Source organism: Pelophylax lessonae (assembly GCF_965119305.1).
Source record: "Pelophylax lessonae genome assembly, chromosome: 9".
NCBI lineage: Eukaryota > Metazoa > Chordata > Amphibia > Anura > Ranidae > Pelophylax > Pelophylax lessonae.
In genome coordinates, this window is record NC_138776.1 from 250,192,356 (window position 1) to 250,211,514 (window position 19,159).

Below are 19,159 nucleotides of genomic sequence, written 5' to 3' on the forward strand. Positions count from 1 at the left end.
CGGCTTCCCCGTTGCCTAATGGGGGCCCCCCAGAAGCTCTCCCGTGAGCTGATGTACCTATACATCGGTTCGCGCAGCTGAGCCAGCCTGCTGCAGTATATCTGCGGCGGGCGGTCGGCAATCAACCACCTGCAGGGACAGCAGACTCAATTTGCCAGCCCTTTCTTTAACAGTCTAGGTGACTCTCAAACATTGGAATCTTGGAGCGCCAGACTCCCGAAAAATATTGTTTCTCTCTAGTGTGTACTCCTCTCAATCCAGAGCACTAAGTGTCATTTCTGTCTACTGCTTCATTCCTTTGCTATCAGCATGAATCACTTCTGAGAAATGTTCCTGACACCAAGATAAAAATGGTGACGGGGAAGGCACAACCTGTGATTGACAGCCACAGCTTTGTATCTGTGTGCTGGGTGAAGGGGGTGTGTCATTTCCCTCCAATCAGCTCTCAGAGCTCTTCTCACTGATGTAACTTCGGATCTCCGCCCCCTGCTTTTCAGAACTGAGCGATCCTGTGTAAATTCTGCCTTTTGAATGGATGTAAGGGGAAGACAGCTTTAAATAAACAGGTACAACTTATGTAGGAGGTTTTATTTAAAGTGGAGTTCCACCCTAATTTTATACTTACCTCCATCTTCTCGCTCCGGGTCACCTGAAAAAGAAATGGATAATCGCATTTTTTTTTTTTTTTTTTTTTACTTACCTCGTAGTGAAAAAAATATACTTACCTTACTTCCTTCTTCCTCCTTCCTCGGCCCGTCGTCACTTCCTGGCTCTGCAATGATTCCTGGGAGCTGACCGTCATCGCTCCCAGGAATCATTGCGCCTGCACCGGCCCCAACGTCAGTTCCGGGGCGCGCGCGTCATCCCCTTCTAAACAGCTTCTGGGCATGCCCAGAAGCTGTGGAGGGATGACGCGCGCGCACCGGAAGTGACGGCGGGGCCGGCGCAGGGCATCGTGGGACCGAAGAAGACGGAAGAGGACGCAGAAGAGGATCGCGCTGGCTTCAAGCTGCCCACACCTGAGATGGCAGCGCTGGACAATACTTTTTCAAGGTAAGTATTTCTCCTAACAGGTAAGTGCAACCCGGGACAGATCAGAGGCTATCCATTGTGGAATGTACTAGCCCTGACTGTCCCGGGGGTATTTAAAAAAAAAATTCCAGGGTGGAACTCCGCTTTAATTACTGTGTATCATCTGAGACCCATCACTTCACTGGGTATATGTGAGGGTTTACAACCACTTTTTTTTTCTTTCTTTTTAAGCCCGTGGCGTGTGAAACACACTCAGACTATCACCCGGTGCATAAAAAAGTGCAAACACGCAAACGTGGGAAACACAAAAAGTGCACAGGGTGTGCGAAATGGTCTTCCCTCCGAAGAGGTTGGACCCTGACCTTGATCCCCCGGGGCGCAAGACTCCTGACAGGGACTGAGGTACTTACAATGGTCTAGAATACAAAATACAAAAGTACAGCGCCAAAATAAACTCATATGCTGGCAAATTTCACTATGAGGGAAAGTCCAACAGATGCAAATGATGATCCACAGTTGAAGATAAAAGTCCAGCCACCAAGCAGTGGAATCAATATGACAGAAAACATCAACACCGCGTGCACCAGAATGTAAAAGATGTTCTTACCAGAACCTCATGACCCCCTGTTAGGGTGGGTCAAATGAGCGTGTAGTAGAGAAATCCAAAGAGAGGGTCCTCTAGATTGAGGGAACCAATCCAATAAGATCACTCGAAAAAAGTGCAGGTTTCCGGTGCCCAGCTAAATCAGTGCAGCAGATGACAGTATTGATACACCATAACCTCAAAATGAAGAGGGAGACTCCAATGGCATAGTAAACTTTAAATCTTTAATGAATAGGAAAATAATAAAATGGCAACTCACAATCCAAACAAAATAAAGCGCATGGAAATGGTAGCCTGGAGCAGCGTGTCGACATGCGGGCGTGCCTGACGTTTGGTCCCACTCAGGACATTATCAAAGGCGCTGCCCGCACATGCCTGCACGCTATTTAAATGAAACTAATGCAAAAGTCCTCCCACGGGGTCCCGGAAGTCCGGAGCCACCGGAAGTACATCCGCCGGAAGTATCGTCATCGACGGAGATACATCACTTCCGGTCCACGGCCCAACAGAGAAATAAGCTTGCGTTTCAACGCCGCTCACCACAGAGGCCCCGGGAAGGTAACTCCCCTCAATGCGGTCGCCAACTCGGATTGCACTCCTGTTGGACAGACCCTCCTGCCGGCATTCAGACTCCTCCCTGCGGCATCCAATAACGTCCAGTAACACAGAAGGACTCCAGAATAGCGCAACCATGCAAACCCCGTTCTCCAGAGGGACTGCTGAAACAGCCCACCCCAAGTACTAGGTGGGGCTCCCCCCGAAGGGAGACCTCATGAGAGAGGGCGAACTAAGCCAGAAGGCCATATCCACCCCCTCCCAAGACATTCAAGGCAGGCCCGAGGACCACACCCTACTCGTCGTGCTAGAAAAAAAGGTGAAAGTGCAGTGACACTACAATAAAGAAAACACACACAAACAAAAAGGTGGGGAAGGGGAAGTGGGAAAAGTGCTATGGTGCCATAGTGAGGTACCATGGCAGGCCTTTCGGTTTACAACCACCGGTTTATGTAGCTGAGATGAAGAGAGGTTCTCTGCTTCTCATCACAGTACTTGACTGTTCTGTCACAAAGGTCAGTTTATGAAAGTGAGATCTGAAGATCTCACTGGCCGTTACACTGAAATATCTCCTGCCCAGATTCTCCAGCTCCGATTCTTCCAGGTTCTTCCAGGTCAGCAACTCAAAGTATTGCTTGTATATTTGGGAGGTCATCCATTTCAGGTGCCTTGTTTCTAATTGGAAACATATATTATTGAAAGCAATTTACTTCTTAAAGTCCATTACCTAAATGAATGTTGTTTTTATTAAGTTTAACAATGCTTTAACTGTTTAATTTTATTTTTTGCAGCTAGAGTTTAACAATCCACCGAGCTCAGAGAGGAGTGGGAGTATATAGAAGGACACAAGGATCTCTACAAGGACATCATGATGGAGCACTGGCCGCCCCTCACATCACCGGGTAAGAGGAGACTTTCATTCCTTGTAATGGAGAGAAGAGTATTGAGCATCCACCTAGATGCACACATCCTCTGATATAAAGATATAGGTGTCCCCTTACGAAACAGAGAAAATCTCTGGTGTGTACCAGTTTATGTAGCCGAGATGAAGAGATGTTCTCCACTCATAATCACAGTACATGACTGTTCTGTCACAAACGGTCAGTTTATCTGAAGATCTCACTGCCCGTTACACTGAAATATCTCCTGCCCAGATTCTCCAGCTCAGAGGTGAAGAATCTGACGCGAATAGAGGAAGAAGACTTCTTTCTTACTATATATCAGCACCTGTGGGTTCAAAATTAATGACAGACAGACAGACATACATTAAACTTTGGTTTCGCTTTTTAAACTGGTCGGCACTGTACCCACTTTTACATGGATCTTGGCCGTTTTCAGAGGAAAAACTTCTCCTTTGTTCTCCCTTTGAGAACTGAAGTTCTTGGCTTCATAAAGAGGCTGCAGATTAGATAATTTTCCTATGAGAACTGCCGAGAAAAAACTTCTCAGTTTAATAAACGTACACCTAAGAAACAAAGTATTCAGTCAGTGTGTGTGTTTTCTTTAGATGGATCCAGTAACAGAAATCCCCCAGAGAGATGTCCTCGTCCTCTGTATTCCCGGGACTCCACACAGGAACATCAGGAGGTCCACCAGGAGGATCAGGTAGGAGGAAATTTAAATCTTTAAAAAGAATAAAGGATATTCCTCTGCTTCATTTGAAATCATCAATCAGATATTTTTCTGTGTTATCTAGAATGATGGCCTGATTGTGGTTAAAGTTGAAGAAGAAGAGATGTCTATGATAGGTGATGATCCATGTAAGGAGGAGGAAATCTCTCCAGAGATCAGCACAGGTGAGTAATAAACACTACATTTAGAAAAGAGTCCCAGATTCTCCTTGTTCAGTCACTACAACAATCTCTTCTTCTCCCCCCTCCTCTGTCAGTAGACAGTAATGGGGGGCAGTATGTGCCCAGTGGGGGAGTCAGGAGCCATCAGCCTCTATTAGACTCCGGCTCTCCTCCTCACATCATGTCATTGTGTGTTACCAGCCAAGAGACATGACCAGGAGGATCAGCAGAGCTAGGGGTTACTACAGAGCGGGGGATCAGCAGAGCTGGGGGGTTACGTGACCAGTCTCCCCCCACAGTCACTCTCTGGGGTCTCTCATACATCTCAGTACAGGGGGGCTTCACTCTCATCCTTATTCACAGACACCAGAGAGACTCAGAGAGACGTCAAAGCCGAGGAAGTGAGAGAAGTGAAGATTAAAGAAGAGGATCCAGATCCAGAGATTGGTATGGGTGAGTAAAAAATAAAAAAAGAAACACGAATAAAAATGTAACCCTTGATTGTAGTGTTGTTTTGGTTGTGTGAGATGACTTGGCACACTCACAGTTAAGTAGAAAGACGTTCTTAAAAATGAAAGGTTAAAGGTAAACCTGCTTGTTGCGGTAAGTAGAATGGTTCTGGATGCTGTTTGTTAGGTCATTGTTCTTCTTCTGATTGAAGCCCATCATCAGAATTCCATCAACCCATCATTGTCTGCCTCCATGTCCAACTACATCTTATCTCTGATTCGTGGCTTCCAGTCAAGACTTTCTCTGGCTTCTTCCCTATTTTCCAACTGTCCCATTTTCTTTGCTTTTTTCATGGACCATACCTCTTCCTCTCCGTTGTTTAGTCACCCATTTGCAGTGCCAGTGCAGGAAGACCCTCCTTAGCCTCTATACTTTGGGATAGCCTCCGTCAACAGCTGGAAATACAGGGGGATTAAAAATTGCTGGGTTACCAGGTCTTCTTTACTATGAGCAACACCATGGTGGTATATTTATCCACTTGACCTCCGAATGTTTTTACCCCCTTCATGACCAGGGCAATTGTTGCTATTCAGCACTTAGCTACTTTAACTGGGAATTGCGCAGTCATGCAACACTGTACCCAAATTGAATTTTTATAATGTATTTCACACAAATAAAGCTTTCTTTTGGTGGTATTTTATCACCATTTTTTATTATTAATAATAATAATAATAATATTACTGTATATAAATAAAAAAAAAACAGAAAATTTTGAAAACATTTTTTTCTACTTTCTGCTGTAAAACATATGCAATAAAAAACAAAAATCACATTTCTTCATACATTTTGGCCAAACTGTATTCTGCTACGTCTTTGGTAAAAAAAAAAATCCCAATAAGTATATAATAATTGGTTTGTGTGAAAAGGATAGCGTCTACAAACTATGGTGTATAGACGCAGCTATAAACTTAATTCTAGTGATGGTGGTGATCAGCGACTTATACTGGGACTGTGATAGTGTGGCGGACATTCTGGCGCTAACAGACACTGTACTAATGACACTGGCTGGGAAAAGGAGGCAATTTAGGGGCAATCAAGGGGTTAACTTTTTACCTAACAAGTGTAATGTGTGCTGCTTTTACTTACTGATCTTGCTGTTTTTTCTCCCTGCTTTTCAGAAGAAGAAACAGCCAGATCGCTGCTCACTGTACACAGAGGTCTGTGTGTTTGTAAACACAGAACTCTGTGTGTGATTGGACACAGCTGATCAGCAGGTTTTATTGGCTGAAATCTGCTGACAAACCCGTGCTGTGTCCAATCACAGCATTGCTCGGCAAGGGGGTGAGCGCATGCGTGCCTCAAACTCGAAAGCAAGCCTGCACCTGCCGACCGCTCACAGTAAATATACTTGGAAGGAGGTATATGGATCAATTCCTCCTCTACTTTCGTTTTGCCATAGTAAGACTAGTAAACCATAGTAAAATTAGAGCCTTCTGTTAAGTGTTCCACCAAGAAGACAGGAAAAATCGACTCATGTGATCAATATGGCAGCCATTTAGAAATGAATATTTATTAAAACAGTGTAGCAAATAAAATCCTTATTCCTCAAATAAGGAGAAGTAACAGATGCACCGCTCTAAACAGTGAAGCTGCAAATGGAATAGATCGATGACGGAAACCACTCGGGTCCATCCACCAATTGACAGAATATCAAACGAATGAGAGAGCCGGCATCTCCAAAATTATTTCTGAATGCTTTATTAGTACATGAGCACAAGTTAAAAACTAAATGGTTTACGCGTTTCGGCAGTAAGTCTTGATCACAGGCTATGATCAAGGCTTAAATTGTAAAGGAACGTCTTCTTGGACGAAACGCCGTCAGGTCGCGGCGTGCTGACGTCATCCCGGAAGTTATCCCAGGAACGGATGTGCTTTGCCGTCCGGCCGGCGGCCTTCCATCCCACAGGATTTTATTGATTTTGTTTGTAAGTGTATTTCTTTTATCCAATAAATTTGTCCAGACTTTATTACACTATTGGGGCCTTTTCTCTTTTACTTTGGCTGGTGCAATATACTCTGGCACTGAGTTTACAGTGAATATTATTGATGCCGTTGGTCATGAAGCTACACCTAAGAAGGGAATGAGATAAAGAGATCATACTGCACAGATTATTTTTTTTCTGGTAAGAGGCCATCTGCAGTGCCATCTGAGTGATTCTTTTGGCTTATTGGTTCTCTTTTGGATTGACCTTGCTTTGCATTTTTTTAACTTCGGTAAGAGGCTTTGCAATTGGTGGAGGTTCCTTCCTCTATTTTTCGCTCCCTGATACTTGGTTTCACTGATCACTATTTCTTCTATTTGGTGAGCTGCTGCACAATTGTTAAGGGATTTCTCTTGGTGGTGAAACTTATGATTTGATCATTATTTGTACGGTATCACACTATGCAAGTTTTTCTTTTTTATGTACACCACTAACACCATTCGTTGAGGACTCTGATCACTCCAATCTCCCAGATCTGTGACTACACCTTGGCTCATGAATCTTGCTGATTTTTAATGGCTATTTGGTAAGCGCATTTCCTAAAGAGACTGTGGAGTTACTCTTTGTTTCCAACGTCGTTCAACTTGATATTTGGGACACTCATTTGTTTGGACATTTATTTGTTTTACCCACATCACGCAGCGCGACTTATTTTTCTATATGATCAAGGCTTACTGCCGAAACACGTTAGCCATTTTGCTTTTAACTCGTGGTCATGTACTAAGAAAGCATTAAGAAGAAATTTTGGAGTTGTCGGCTCTCTCATTCGTTTGGTTTTATGTCCTCATTTTGTAATTAAAGGCTTTGTAAAGTTAAAGCTTAACTCCACTTTTGTTGAGAAAAAACATTCCCCTCTGGGTGATCTCTGTACATTGCAGGGATTTTACCAAACTTTGTTCCAGATTCCTACCGTTTGTTATTCTGAAGAAATCATTGTTTGTTGCTCTGTGCCTCTGTGCTGAGTGGGTCTAATGGGGGTGGTTTCATAACTATCTATCAGCTGTGGCAGCTGCAGGACTCTAATGAGGAAAACTGCTGGGCCTGCATCCCTTTAGACGTGTTTCTATTGGGAGTATCTCACCAAAAATGACATTTTTGTTGCAGGGGATGCCAGAAATCTGACTTGTATATTAGTGCAGACTTCTGGGAAAATTGGTGAGCCAATCACACAAGCAGGAAATTATGTTTCTGGGGTGTGGTCAGTATACATTCTGTGTACAGAACAGCTCTAGGCGGCCATATTGCATTGCATTTTCAGAAAATGACAGCAGCTGCAGATTGAAAAAGAAAGGTGATTTTTAATAACATTCAATTACAATACGATTTGTGTCACAATTGTATACGCTATATTGTTTTTTCTTTATTTGCTATTTTTTTCCCCCATGAAAGTGGAGTTACCCTTTAAAGTGATTGTAAACGATCACATTTTAAAACAACCCATTCAGTTTAAAATTATATAGTTACATAGTAGTTGAGGTTGAATAAAGACAATAGTCCATCCAGTTCAACCTGTGTAGGTCTGTGTGGCTGTAATCATCTCACATACCCCTGAATGTTCTCATCATTAGGATGTACGTCCAATAGTCTTTTGAAAGCCACCATACTTCCCACAGAAACCACCTCTTGTGGTAGAGAATTCCACAATCTTGTAGCCCTAACAGTAAAGAACCCCCTGCGTTACCTGAGGTTAAAGCGATTCTCCTCTAATCACATTGTATGCCCTCGAGTTCTCATGCAATCCTTTCGACTGAATAGCTTTTTTTCTATGCTGAGATCACCGTTGAGATATTTATAAATTGCTATCATGTCCCCTCTCAGGCATCTCTTCTCCAGGGAGAATAATTCAAGCGATTGCAGACGCTCTTCATAATTAAGGTTGCAATGAAAAGCAAAACATTTGTGTATAGATATAAAAGAAAACAGAATAAATACCTTTTTTTCCCCTTTTTTATAAGTGATCACATTCCCTCTGTTCTCAGCTGCATAAGAGCTGGGGGGGGGGGGGGGAGCAGCAGCACACTGATCTTCCCGGTGAAAGGCTGTGCAGGGGGAGGGTGTGTCATGGAAAGTCTGATCATTGGAGGAGAGCAGCCTGAGTTCCCAGCATAGCTAGAGAACTGACTACGGTGAGCTCTCCTGCCTAGTGTGGTCAGTTTTTAACAGGAAAGCAGACGGACTGGCAGGATCACCAGGGATTTCACATAAAGCAATACAAAGAGAACAGGATACTTTCTCATACAAGTACATGGTACAGCTGCCACATATCAGGAATATAAAATGCTGGGGTAACAAACACTGACACACGCTAAGGCTATTGAATTGGATCTGGGCATCCAGATTTCCATTAACCTCTGGTCATAAAAAGTTTAGAAGGGAAAAAAAATGACCGTAAATTTACAATACTTGAAAAGATATTGAGATTATCAATTCTGATTTCTGACAGATGGACGATACAAACGAAACGAGGCAGAGAATTTTCCCGGTGTCTCTCCAGATGATGACACCACATCCGATTCTTTAGAAGAAAAGTCCAATGTCCTGGATCCCCATCCGGCACTTCTTCATTCCAATTTGTACCCTGAACCCTCTACAGAAGGTGGTAGCATTCCTGATCCTTCCAACACCATCACCCATCAACTGTCCCGTAGCCGTCCTAAGAAATTTCTGTGTCCTGAATGCGGAAAGTGTTTTTCCCAAAGAACAAAGCTTCTCGTCCACGAGAGGATTCACACTGGGGAAAGGCCCTTTTCTTGCACGGAATGTGGAAAAAGCTTTGCAGAAAAGGGGAGCCTCGTCCAACACCAAAAATTTCATGCTGGGGAGAAGCCATATTCATGCTCCGTATGCGGCAAATCCTTTACACTAAAGGGCGATGTCATCAAACACGGCAGAATTCACACGGGGGAGAAGCCATATTCCTGCTCCATCTGCGGGAAATGCTTCACCCTCAAAGGTGACCTTGTCAAACATGCCAGAAGCCACACGGGTGAGAAGCCCTATTCATGCTCTGTGTGCGGCAAAGCTTTCACCCTGAAATCTGTCCTGGTGGCCCATCAGAGGACTCACACCGACGAGAAGCCTTATGCCTGTTCCGTGTGCGGGAAATGCTTTGCCCAGAAAACGAACCTGTCCACGCATGGGAGGACTCACACTGGTGAAAGGCCGTATTCCTGTTCAGAGTGTGGGAGGGGCTTTACCAGGAGAGGGAATCTGATCTCTCATCAGCAGTCGCACCAGTGAAAGGGGCCTTTGGTTGACGAAAATGTCATATTCCAGGGCTGGTGAAGGGAAGGAGTCAGAAGAAGCAGCATGTGATAACAAACAGAACTGTTCTACCAGTTGAAGCACCAGTCTATGGAAAACAGATACTACTGCATAGAGCCCAATGACGTCTTATTTTCAGGCGCTGCTTGTAGTCCAAGACCTCCGCACCGAAATTCCCAGATTTTTTAGGGCTCGTTTACACGTGTTTCAAAATGTGGCGTTGGACACACTTTTTTAACCAATTCAGCTTCAGAAGATTTACCCCCCTTCATGACCAGGCCAGTTTTTGCAATACAGCACTATGCTACTTTAACCACTTGAGCTCCGGAAGGTTTTACCCCCTTAATGACCAGGCCATTTTTTGCGATTCGGCACTGCGTTATTTTAACCAGCAATTGCGCGGTCGTGCGATGGTGTACCCAAATACAATTGATGTCCGTTTTTTTCCCACAAATAAAGCTTTCTTTTGGTGGTATTTGATCACCTCTATGATTTTTAGATTCTGGGCTATAAACAAAAAAAGCGACAATTTTGAAAATAGAAACAATATTTTTTACTTCCTGCTATAAAACATTCCCAATAAAAAAATTTAAAAAATCTAATTATCTAATTTTTTTTTATCAATTCAGGTCAATTTGTATTCAGTTACATATTTTTGGTTATAAAAAATCCCAAACAGCGTATATTAATTGGTTTGCGCAAAAGTTATAGCGTTTACAAACTATGGGATAGAATTTTGGACTTTTTTTATTAGTAATGGCGGCGATCAGCAATTTTTAACGGGACTGCGACATTGCGGCGGACAAATCTGACACTAAGTGGCACTTTTTGGGGACCAATGACACTAATACAGTTATCAGTGCTAAATAAAATGCACTGTTACTGTATAAATGACACTGGCAGGGAAGGGGTTAATACTGGGGGTGATCAAGGGGTTAAGCGTGAGCCTAATTGTGCTTACTGACTGTGGGGGTGGGGGGCTCAGTGACAGACACACAATCTCATTGTGCCTGTCTGACAGGAGAGCTGTCTGCTTTGTTTACATAGGCAGGCGGCTCTCCTGTCAGTTTTCCCGAAGACCATAGTAGGCCAGCAGCGATCCAGCCCGCTCCTCCCACGGTCTGGCTCCCGCTGTGTCTAATCATAGCGGGAGCGCGGCTCTGGCGGTGCCCACACACCGCCGAGACCGCGTGCACATAATCACGTATATGTACGTGATTATGCGCAGCCGAGCCACCCTACCGCATTAAATCTGCGTGGGGCGGTCGGCAAGTGGTTAACTGCCAAGTGCGTGGTCGTGCAACGTTGTAGCAAAATAAAATTGATGTCCTTCTTTTCCAACAAATAGATATTTCTTTTGGTGGTATTTGGTCACCTCTGCGTTTTTTTATTTTTTGCACTATAAACAAAAAAAGACCGACAATTTTGAAAAAAAAAAAAAAACCAATATTTTTTACTTCCTGCTATAAACAATATCCAATAAAAAATTTAAAAAATCCAATTTCTTTATCAATTTAGGCCAATATGTACAGTATTTTGCTACATGTTTTTGGTAAAAAAAAATCCCAATAAGAGTATATTGATTGGTTTGCGCAAAAGTTATACAAGCTTTGGGATATTTTTATGTATTTTTTATTTGTTTTTATTTATTTTTTTTACTAGTAATGGTGGAGATCAGGAACCTATAGCAGGACTGCGACATTGCGGCAGACAAATCAGACACTAAAGGCCAGTACACACGCTACGAAAATCAGAAGGGAAATTTCGTCCGACGAACGATCTGCCGATTTTCGGATCGTTAGTATGGTGCTTTCGACAGCCAATTACAGATTTTCGGACGACAAAAACTGTATGTGCAGGCTATAAAATGTTTAACTTACGTCAACACAACGTCCTATTTTCGTTTAATTAGTACAGTTTTCGACGGAAAAAAATCTTAAGAGCAAGACTAGGCATGCTCAGAGACGAAAGAACACATAGAAAGCAATCCAACACATGACATCACTTCTGAAGTTGAATTCTGTCGTACGGGAAAATTTGTATGAAAATAACCTCTTCACTTTCCACATGAGACTAGCATGCAACAAAAACGGACGACAGATCGTTCGATAATCTGATCGTGTGTACGGGGCTTTAGTGTACTAAGATTCAGAAGACCAGAATCGCATTCCCAAGTGGGTGTGGGCGGTTGGCAAGGGGTTAAAGCGATCTGAATGCCGATCAAAGTACCTGTCTCTAAATAAAATGGTTACCTTACAGTCCTGTTCACACGCTGTTTCACGTTTGTTTCACTTTGCTTCAAATATTATCCCCCATGTCACTTTCTTAGTGCTTCAAAGCATCTCCAAAGCCTCCATAGAAGTCTCTGACAACGCTTGCTTGCTAACAGTACCTGAAGCTTTTGAGAGGCGTTCGCTTTACTTTGTTTTGGAGGTATTGCAGTTATGAGATATTTCTCACTGGGAAACCAACAAGTAAACCGGAAAAACGTAATCAGCAGTCACTTCTGGTTCATGTGTATATATTCTGGGAGTGTCTGGTGCAGACGTCATACACCTGATGTGCAGGTGGAGCAGCAGGAAGGTGAGCGGGGTCCGGACTGGAGCGGAGCAACTAGCAGACAGCACACGTAGTGTGCAACATGGTAACGCTATAGCAGAAGGTGAGTGGGTACCGGAGAGAGGACTGAGTGGCAGAGGATCAGAAGAGCTGGGGGACCAAAGCAGGAGAACCTAGCAGATGTCACACGTAGTGAGCAGCATGGGTGCAATATAGTGGGAAGTGAGTGGGGACCAGAGAGAGAGAGAGGAGGATCAGCAAAGCTGGGGGTTACTACTGAGTGGGAGATCAGTATCGCTGGTGATTACTACTGAGTGGGGTATCAGCAAAGCTGGGGGCACTACTGAGTGGGGCATCAGCAGAGCTGGGGGTTACTACTGAGTGGGAGATCAGTGTATCGCTGGGGATTGCTACTGAGTGGGGGATCAGCCAAGCTGGGGGCACTACTGAGTGGGGCATCAGCAGAGCTGGGGGTTACTACTGAGCAGGGGATTTGCTAAAGGAGGGTACTAACAAGCTGGGGATCTGCTGAACAGGGGTACCAATAAGCTGGGGATCTGTTGAGTGGGGATGCTACTGAGCTGGGGTTCTACTGAATCCCTTTAAAACAAAAAGCATCACTAAAGCATCAAAAAAGCATGTTTAAGTGGTAAGCGCTTTAATGTGAGTTCAAGTCAAGACAAATATAAATGAGCCCTCAGACTCTACTGTTCTTCAAAACATTAGAAGAGGCTGGATGTCAGAGAAACCAAACCGAGAAGGTGACCCTGATGAGCTTGAAGAGGCAGATAGATTGGCTGAATATGGGCCAGTAGTGGTGTGTGGTGGAACTCTTTCGAGTCAGAATCATGGAGTGTAGAGTCTGTGGTAACTGTTGTGGTCTATATAATAATTCAGACCTCTAGGATCCTGACTAAAGTGAATAGCCAATCTTTATAACCTATTCCAGACTGCGAAGACATGACCTGTATACGACAATATGGACAAGTGCACCTCGTGTCACCATCCCCATCGACCAGTAACATTTCCACATCCATCCTCCAGCGAGAGTGTGTATTTTGTGATTGGTCGTCAGTAAGATGGCTTATACAGTAGCTCTGTGCGCTTGCTGTGATTGGTTGATCATGCTTTTAGAGCTACATTAATGATTTACAGCTGTAAAGCAAGGGGCCTGTGGTGGGAATAAAGCACAGGGGATCATAGGCACATTGGCTGTGTTGGACTACTTTAAACAAAGGCTTCTCTAGCCTCCAGCTTACCTTTTTAAGTAGACATTGATGTAGTAGATCAGCACATCAGCATTGGGAAATCTGGAAACACCTATTTCTTATCTGTATGTGAGGTAGGGAAGATATTCCTAAACACACCTACTGCAGGCGTCTCAATGACTCTGCCAGAAAACCTGATGTATCGAAGTACTGGTGGGAATCATTTTCACCGCAGCCACCATTCATAATCAAAGTTACCTTGGAAGCTTAAATCTGATTGCTGATACAACGAGCAGAGAGAGTTTAGGTTGAAGAAGTACACTCCCAGTGATCATGTGGATAGCTGTCGGAACTCTGGCTGCAGTGAATCACACAGAACTTACCATAAATGTCTCTTTTTTGCCCCCCCCCCTCCCCGTCTGTCTGTTTAAAGATGCCATTAAAAAGCATTTGTTTAACCACTTGCCACCAAATCACGTACCTGATACGTCATTTGACTTTGAGTGGTTGTATCAGTATGATGCCTGCAGCTTGTACCGAGACAACGGTCCGTTCTCTTGTAATAGCAACCGAGTGGCTAACTAGCCACTCGGTTGCTATAACAAGCAGCAGGAGGGTACTAACCCCCCTCCTGCCACCTTCCAAAAATCTCACAATCTCTCCCGTCCCACAGGGAGACCCAACCTGCCAGCTGGCACATCCACCGGTTGGCCGGAGACCCATACAAAGCTGGAATCAGCTTTGCTAGAGTCTCCGCTATGGTAACCAAGAAGCGATGACATGACATTACTTTCGGTTTACCTGGCTGCCATCGGCGGCTTTTTTTGAAAATCGAAGGTATTCAAAAATGTAGATCTTTGGAGTTTTTGAATGCTTTCAAGTGCATAGGAGGTGATTATTAGTTTAATAATAATAATAATAATTTTAAAAAAGTTGATTCCTGGGACAGATGTGTGACAGATGTTGATTACTGGGATGTGGCAGATGTTCACTAGGACAGATGTGGCAGTTGTTCACTGGAACAAATGTGGCAGGTGTTTACTGGGACAGATGTGGCGGGTGTTCACTGGAACAGATGTGGCAGGTGTTTACTGGGACAGATGTGGCAGGTGTTCACTGGGACAGATGTGGCAGATTACGGACAGATGTGGCAAATGATTACTGACAGATGTTGCAGATGATGTGTGTCAGATTACAGACAGATGTGGCAAATGATTACTGTGACTCCAGAGGTCCCTGTGTCTTCAGAAAACCTGTGGCAATCTGTGACCCAAGAGCCCTATCAATAGTCTTTATCACATAAAAAGTTCTACCTCAAGCAAAAGTTCAAAAGAGAAGAAGAGGAATTGAAGATTTTGATATAATTTATACCACATCGATCATTCCGCAGATTTAGAAACACTCATCAATCCAGAACTGGCTACTATCCCGCCATTATGCTGGCTGTACACAAGGCATTTTTTTGCTATTGGCGGTAGGATGCTTTGACTGGTTTGGTCATTTTTTCAAACATCCATTGAACAGATTTGAAAAAGTGGGGTAGGGTGAACACCTCTGCCAGGTTTATATTACCGTCTATGTTACATCATAGCAATCACCCTTTACTTCCTGTCTATGGAACATAGGAATTAGGTGTAAGTTCCCTAATATTTGGGAACATCTTATCTTTCATAGTTGTCACCAGTTGGGAGGTTTCCCCTCTACTTCTGCTTTGGTGACAATCCAAAAAATATTAGAAATACCTTAAAGCAGAGCTCCACCCAAAAGGGGAAGCTCTGCTTGTCTGCCTCCTACCCCTCTCCACTGCCATATTTGGCAACATTTTTTTTTGGGGGGGGGGAGCAGCGGGTATCTGGTTTTGAAAAGTATAGCTCCTTTTTACCTTTCTTTTCCAATGGTAGTGATGGTCACCTGAAAAATATTGGGGGTGGCTCTTTTTTTATAGGGACACAGACAGCAAAAAAATAAACACTGACACTCTACCCAAACCAGAAAAAAATATATTTACAGTATATATATATATATATATATATATATATATGGCGTAGAGTTTTTTCTCAAAGTGAACCTGGCTTAGCCTAAAAATGTATCCAAACTAAACAACTATCCTGTAAATATTTGTGTCAGTCCCTCAATCAACCTCTGTAGAATGCCCCCCCCCCTCCCCCCAGGCTGTACATGGGGCCTTGATTTACTACCAACCTGTACACACGACCTTGACTTACACCCAGCCTGTACATGGGGCCTTGAATTACACCCAGGCTGTATATGGGGCCTTAACTCACACCTACCCTGTAAATGGGGTCTTGAGGTACACCCAGGCTGTACATGGACTCTTGACCTAAGTCCAGGCTGTACATGGGTCCTTGACTTACTCCCAGGCTGTACATGGGGCCTGTACTTACACCCAGGCTGTACATGGGGCCTTGACTTACACCCAGGCTGTACATGGTCTGTTGATGTACACCTAGGCTGTACATGGGGCCTTGAGGTACACCTGGCTGTACTTGGGCCCTTGACTTATACCCAGGCTGTACATGGGGCCTTCACTTACACCCAGGTTGTACATGGGACATAGACTTACAAGGAAGCTGAACATGGGACCTTGGCTTATACCCAGGCTGTACATAGGGCCTTCACTTACACCCAGGTTGTATATGGGACATAGACTTACAAGCAAGCTGAACATGGGGCCTTAAATTACACCTAGGCTGTACATGGGGTCTTAACATACTGCCAGGATGTACATGGGCCCTTGACCTATGCCCAGTCTGTACATGAGCTCTTTACCTACATGCAGGCTGTGCATAGGGGGCCTTGATGAATGTCCAGACTGTACATAAGGCCTTGACTTACACCCAGGCTGTACATGGGACCTTGACTTACACCCAGGCTGTATATGTGACCTTGACTTACACCCAGGCTGCACATGGGACCTTGACTTACACCCAGTTCAAGATTAAACCCCGCTCTCCTATGTCCAAACCCAGTTGTCAAGCCTCTGGCATTTAACAGTTGAATAAAAGGGGTGGGGTTAGGTGAAAGGAATGGGTAAGGCTTCATCCTGGTTCGAGGCCCTATTAACAGTGTGGACCTAGGATGCATGCAGCCTTCATAGGAACAGGCGTAAAACTAACATAGGTACTTGCAGGGACCACAAGGTATGTACACTCAGCGTCTTTTTACTTTAGGCCTAAGACAGGTTCACTTAATTGTGAACCTGTCAACCATTTTATTTTTTAATAAGTATAAGCCCTCCCTTTGTGAGCCTGAACATTTTCTTATGTATGTAACTCCGTTCTTGGTTTTAAATTGATACTAAGGAGGCTTAAGTCCTGCCCATCTGCCACCCTCCTGTTCTCTAGGAGTGCCTCAGTGGTCAAAACGGTGCTCTCACTGGTCAGGTAAGTCAAGCCCTTAGTAGGAAGATGAAACCATGTTTACAGAGGTTTTTGGCATTAGCTGTTGGAAAAGTCTGACAGATTCACATTAGCTGCTTAGTTAAATCAAAGCTGAGGCTTCAGTTCTGAGCGTAGGTCTATTAAATTAGGGTGTGCACCCCAAAGTTCAAACACACATGCTGACCCACGATTGCACACCGTTACACAACTCCAACCTCTTCATTAAGTTTGCGGATGACACGACTGTGGTGGGTCTCATTAGTGACAGAGATGAGACAAACTACAGGAGTGAGGTGAGCCGCTTGGCCTGGTGGTGCAGTAACAACAATCTCTCTCTGAACGTGGAGAAGACGAAGGAGATTGTTGTTGATTTCAGGAGAGTGCATACTCAGTATGTTTCTCTGACCATCAACGGTGCGACTGTGGAGAGAGTGAGTAGCACCAAGTTTCTGGGTGTGCACATCACAGAGGACCTCTCCTGGACCGACAACACTGCAGCACTGGCCAAGAAATCACAGCAGCGTCTCTACTTTCTCCGCAAACTGAGGAGAGCCAGAGCCCCATCCCCCATCATGTACACCTTCTACAGAGGCACCATCGAGAGCATTCTGACCAGCTGCATCACTGTGGGGTATGGCACCTGCAACGCGTCTTGCCAGAAAACTCTGCAACGCATTATGAGAGCAGCTGAGAAGATTATTGGTGTCTCTCTCCCCTCCCTTCAGGATATTTATGGAACCCGTCTCACTCGCAAAGCTCTATGCATTGGAGGTGTTCCTACCCACCCGTTACACAGCTTCTTCAGTCTGCTGCCATCAGTGAGGAGACTGCGGAGTCTCCAGGCCAGGACCAGCAGACTGAAGGACAGCTTTATCCATCAGGCTGTCAGGAAGCTGAACTCGCTCCGAACCTGCCCCTATGCCCCTTTTCTGCCATAGGCACCACTGAACTATGCACCTCCCCTTCCCTAGATCCCATATCCCTAGGTCCTTCCATCCCCTCCTTCCACTAGCATTCAATGACTTGCACCAGTCACTTTGGCAGCATTGGTCTGCTCACTACCTCATTCACCATGGAACGTCATTGGTCTGCACTTTATCTGTTGTGTGCCTTGCGCTGTTTTTATTTTAACCTTATTTTTATTTATTTTTTTGCATTTTTAGATATTTAGGCTATATTGTTAGTGTTATCTGTATGCACCGGGGGTCTAAGAGTAACGTAATTTCGATTCTATGTATGTATGTATTGTACATGTGGAAGAATTGACAAATAAAGTCGATTTGATTTGATTTATATATATATATATATATATATATATATATATATATACATATACACACACACACACATACACACACATACATACATACACTCACACACACTATTATAAATAAATGTACATTTTTTAAATGTAAAAATGTATTAAAACATGGGCGGTGTCAGTAGAGAAGTAGATGGTGCTAGTAGTTTTTTTATTTTTACTATTTTATGTTTGTATTTTTTTTTACAATATTATTTTTTACAATTTTTTTTAGGAGCCCCGTTGGAGGGCTCTGGTGAAATCTCATGGGTCTAAAGAGACCACTGATGCCTCACTTTTGAGACAGAGAAAGGGACTGAGGACAGAGGTTCCCCAGTTCCTTTCTCTACAGCCTCAGCTGCACTAAACAGTCAATAAATAGAAAGTGCTGTGCATTCACAATGCTGTGCATTCCTTCCTGTTCATTCACAAACTGAAGCATACTACAGTAAACACAGTTTACTATGCCTCAGTTATGAATGAACACAGTGACTGATCAGTACCTATCACACACTGTGTTCCTTCTGAAAAGAAAGGGGCCAGTAAATTAAATATTTAAGAGCCCCTTCCCCACTTTCCATCCTGAAACGATCCCCAGCAACAGCCAGAAAGAAGTCAGAGGAGGAGATGGAAGCTAACAGCACTGTGGGGGGGGGGGGGGGGGGGGACATGACAGGGGGCCCAAGCAGCAGGGGAAATCTGCACCGTAAGGGGTGATTAGGGTGTGCCCAGCCACACCTGACAAACCCTGTGTGCATGCCTATGGTTCAGGGAAGGTGCCGAGAAAATGGGTCACCCCCCATCTTTATATAGACCTTGGTGGCTGCATTGGTGAAGTGTTCCTACCACAATCCCGGCATCGGTTTACCTCCTCACAGGCCCTTTGAAGCCAAATTAGGGTATCTCAACAACCTTGCTGGATCCCACTCCAGTGTGATCAGCCCTTAAAGT

At 44.1% G+C, this 19,159-nt stretch overlaps 2 protein-coding genes across 2 annotated transcripts in view; both read left to right on the forward strand.

Moving 5' to 3' along the window:
• LOC309564361 (uncharacterized protein) overlaps positions 1-19,159 on the forward strand; it is a 1,000,117-nt gene that overhangs the window by 676,980 nt on the left and 303,978 nt on the right. The gene's annotated exons all lie outside the window — the stretch shown is intronic.
• LOC309563369 (uncharacterized protein) lies at positions 3,019-9,921 on the forward strand. Its single transcript, XM_082267764.1, has 5 exons — positions 3,019-3,093; positions 3,699-3,796; positions 3,888-3,987; positions 4,348-4,437; positions 8,920-9,921. Exons 1-5 carry the CDS (start codon positions 3,060-3,062, stop codon positions 9,714-9,716), a joined length of 1,119 nt encoding a protein of 372 aa, XP_082123890.1. The 5' UTR covers positions 3,019-3,059; the 3' UTR covers positions 9,717-9,921.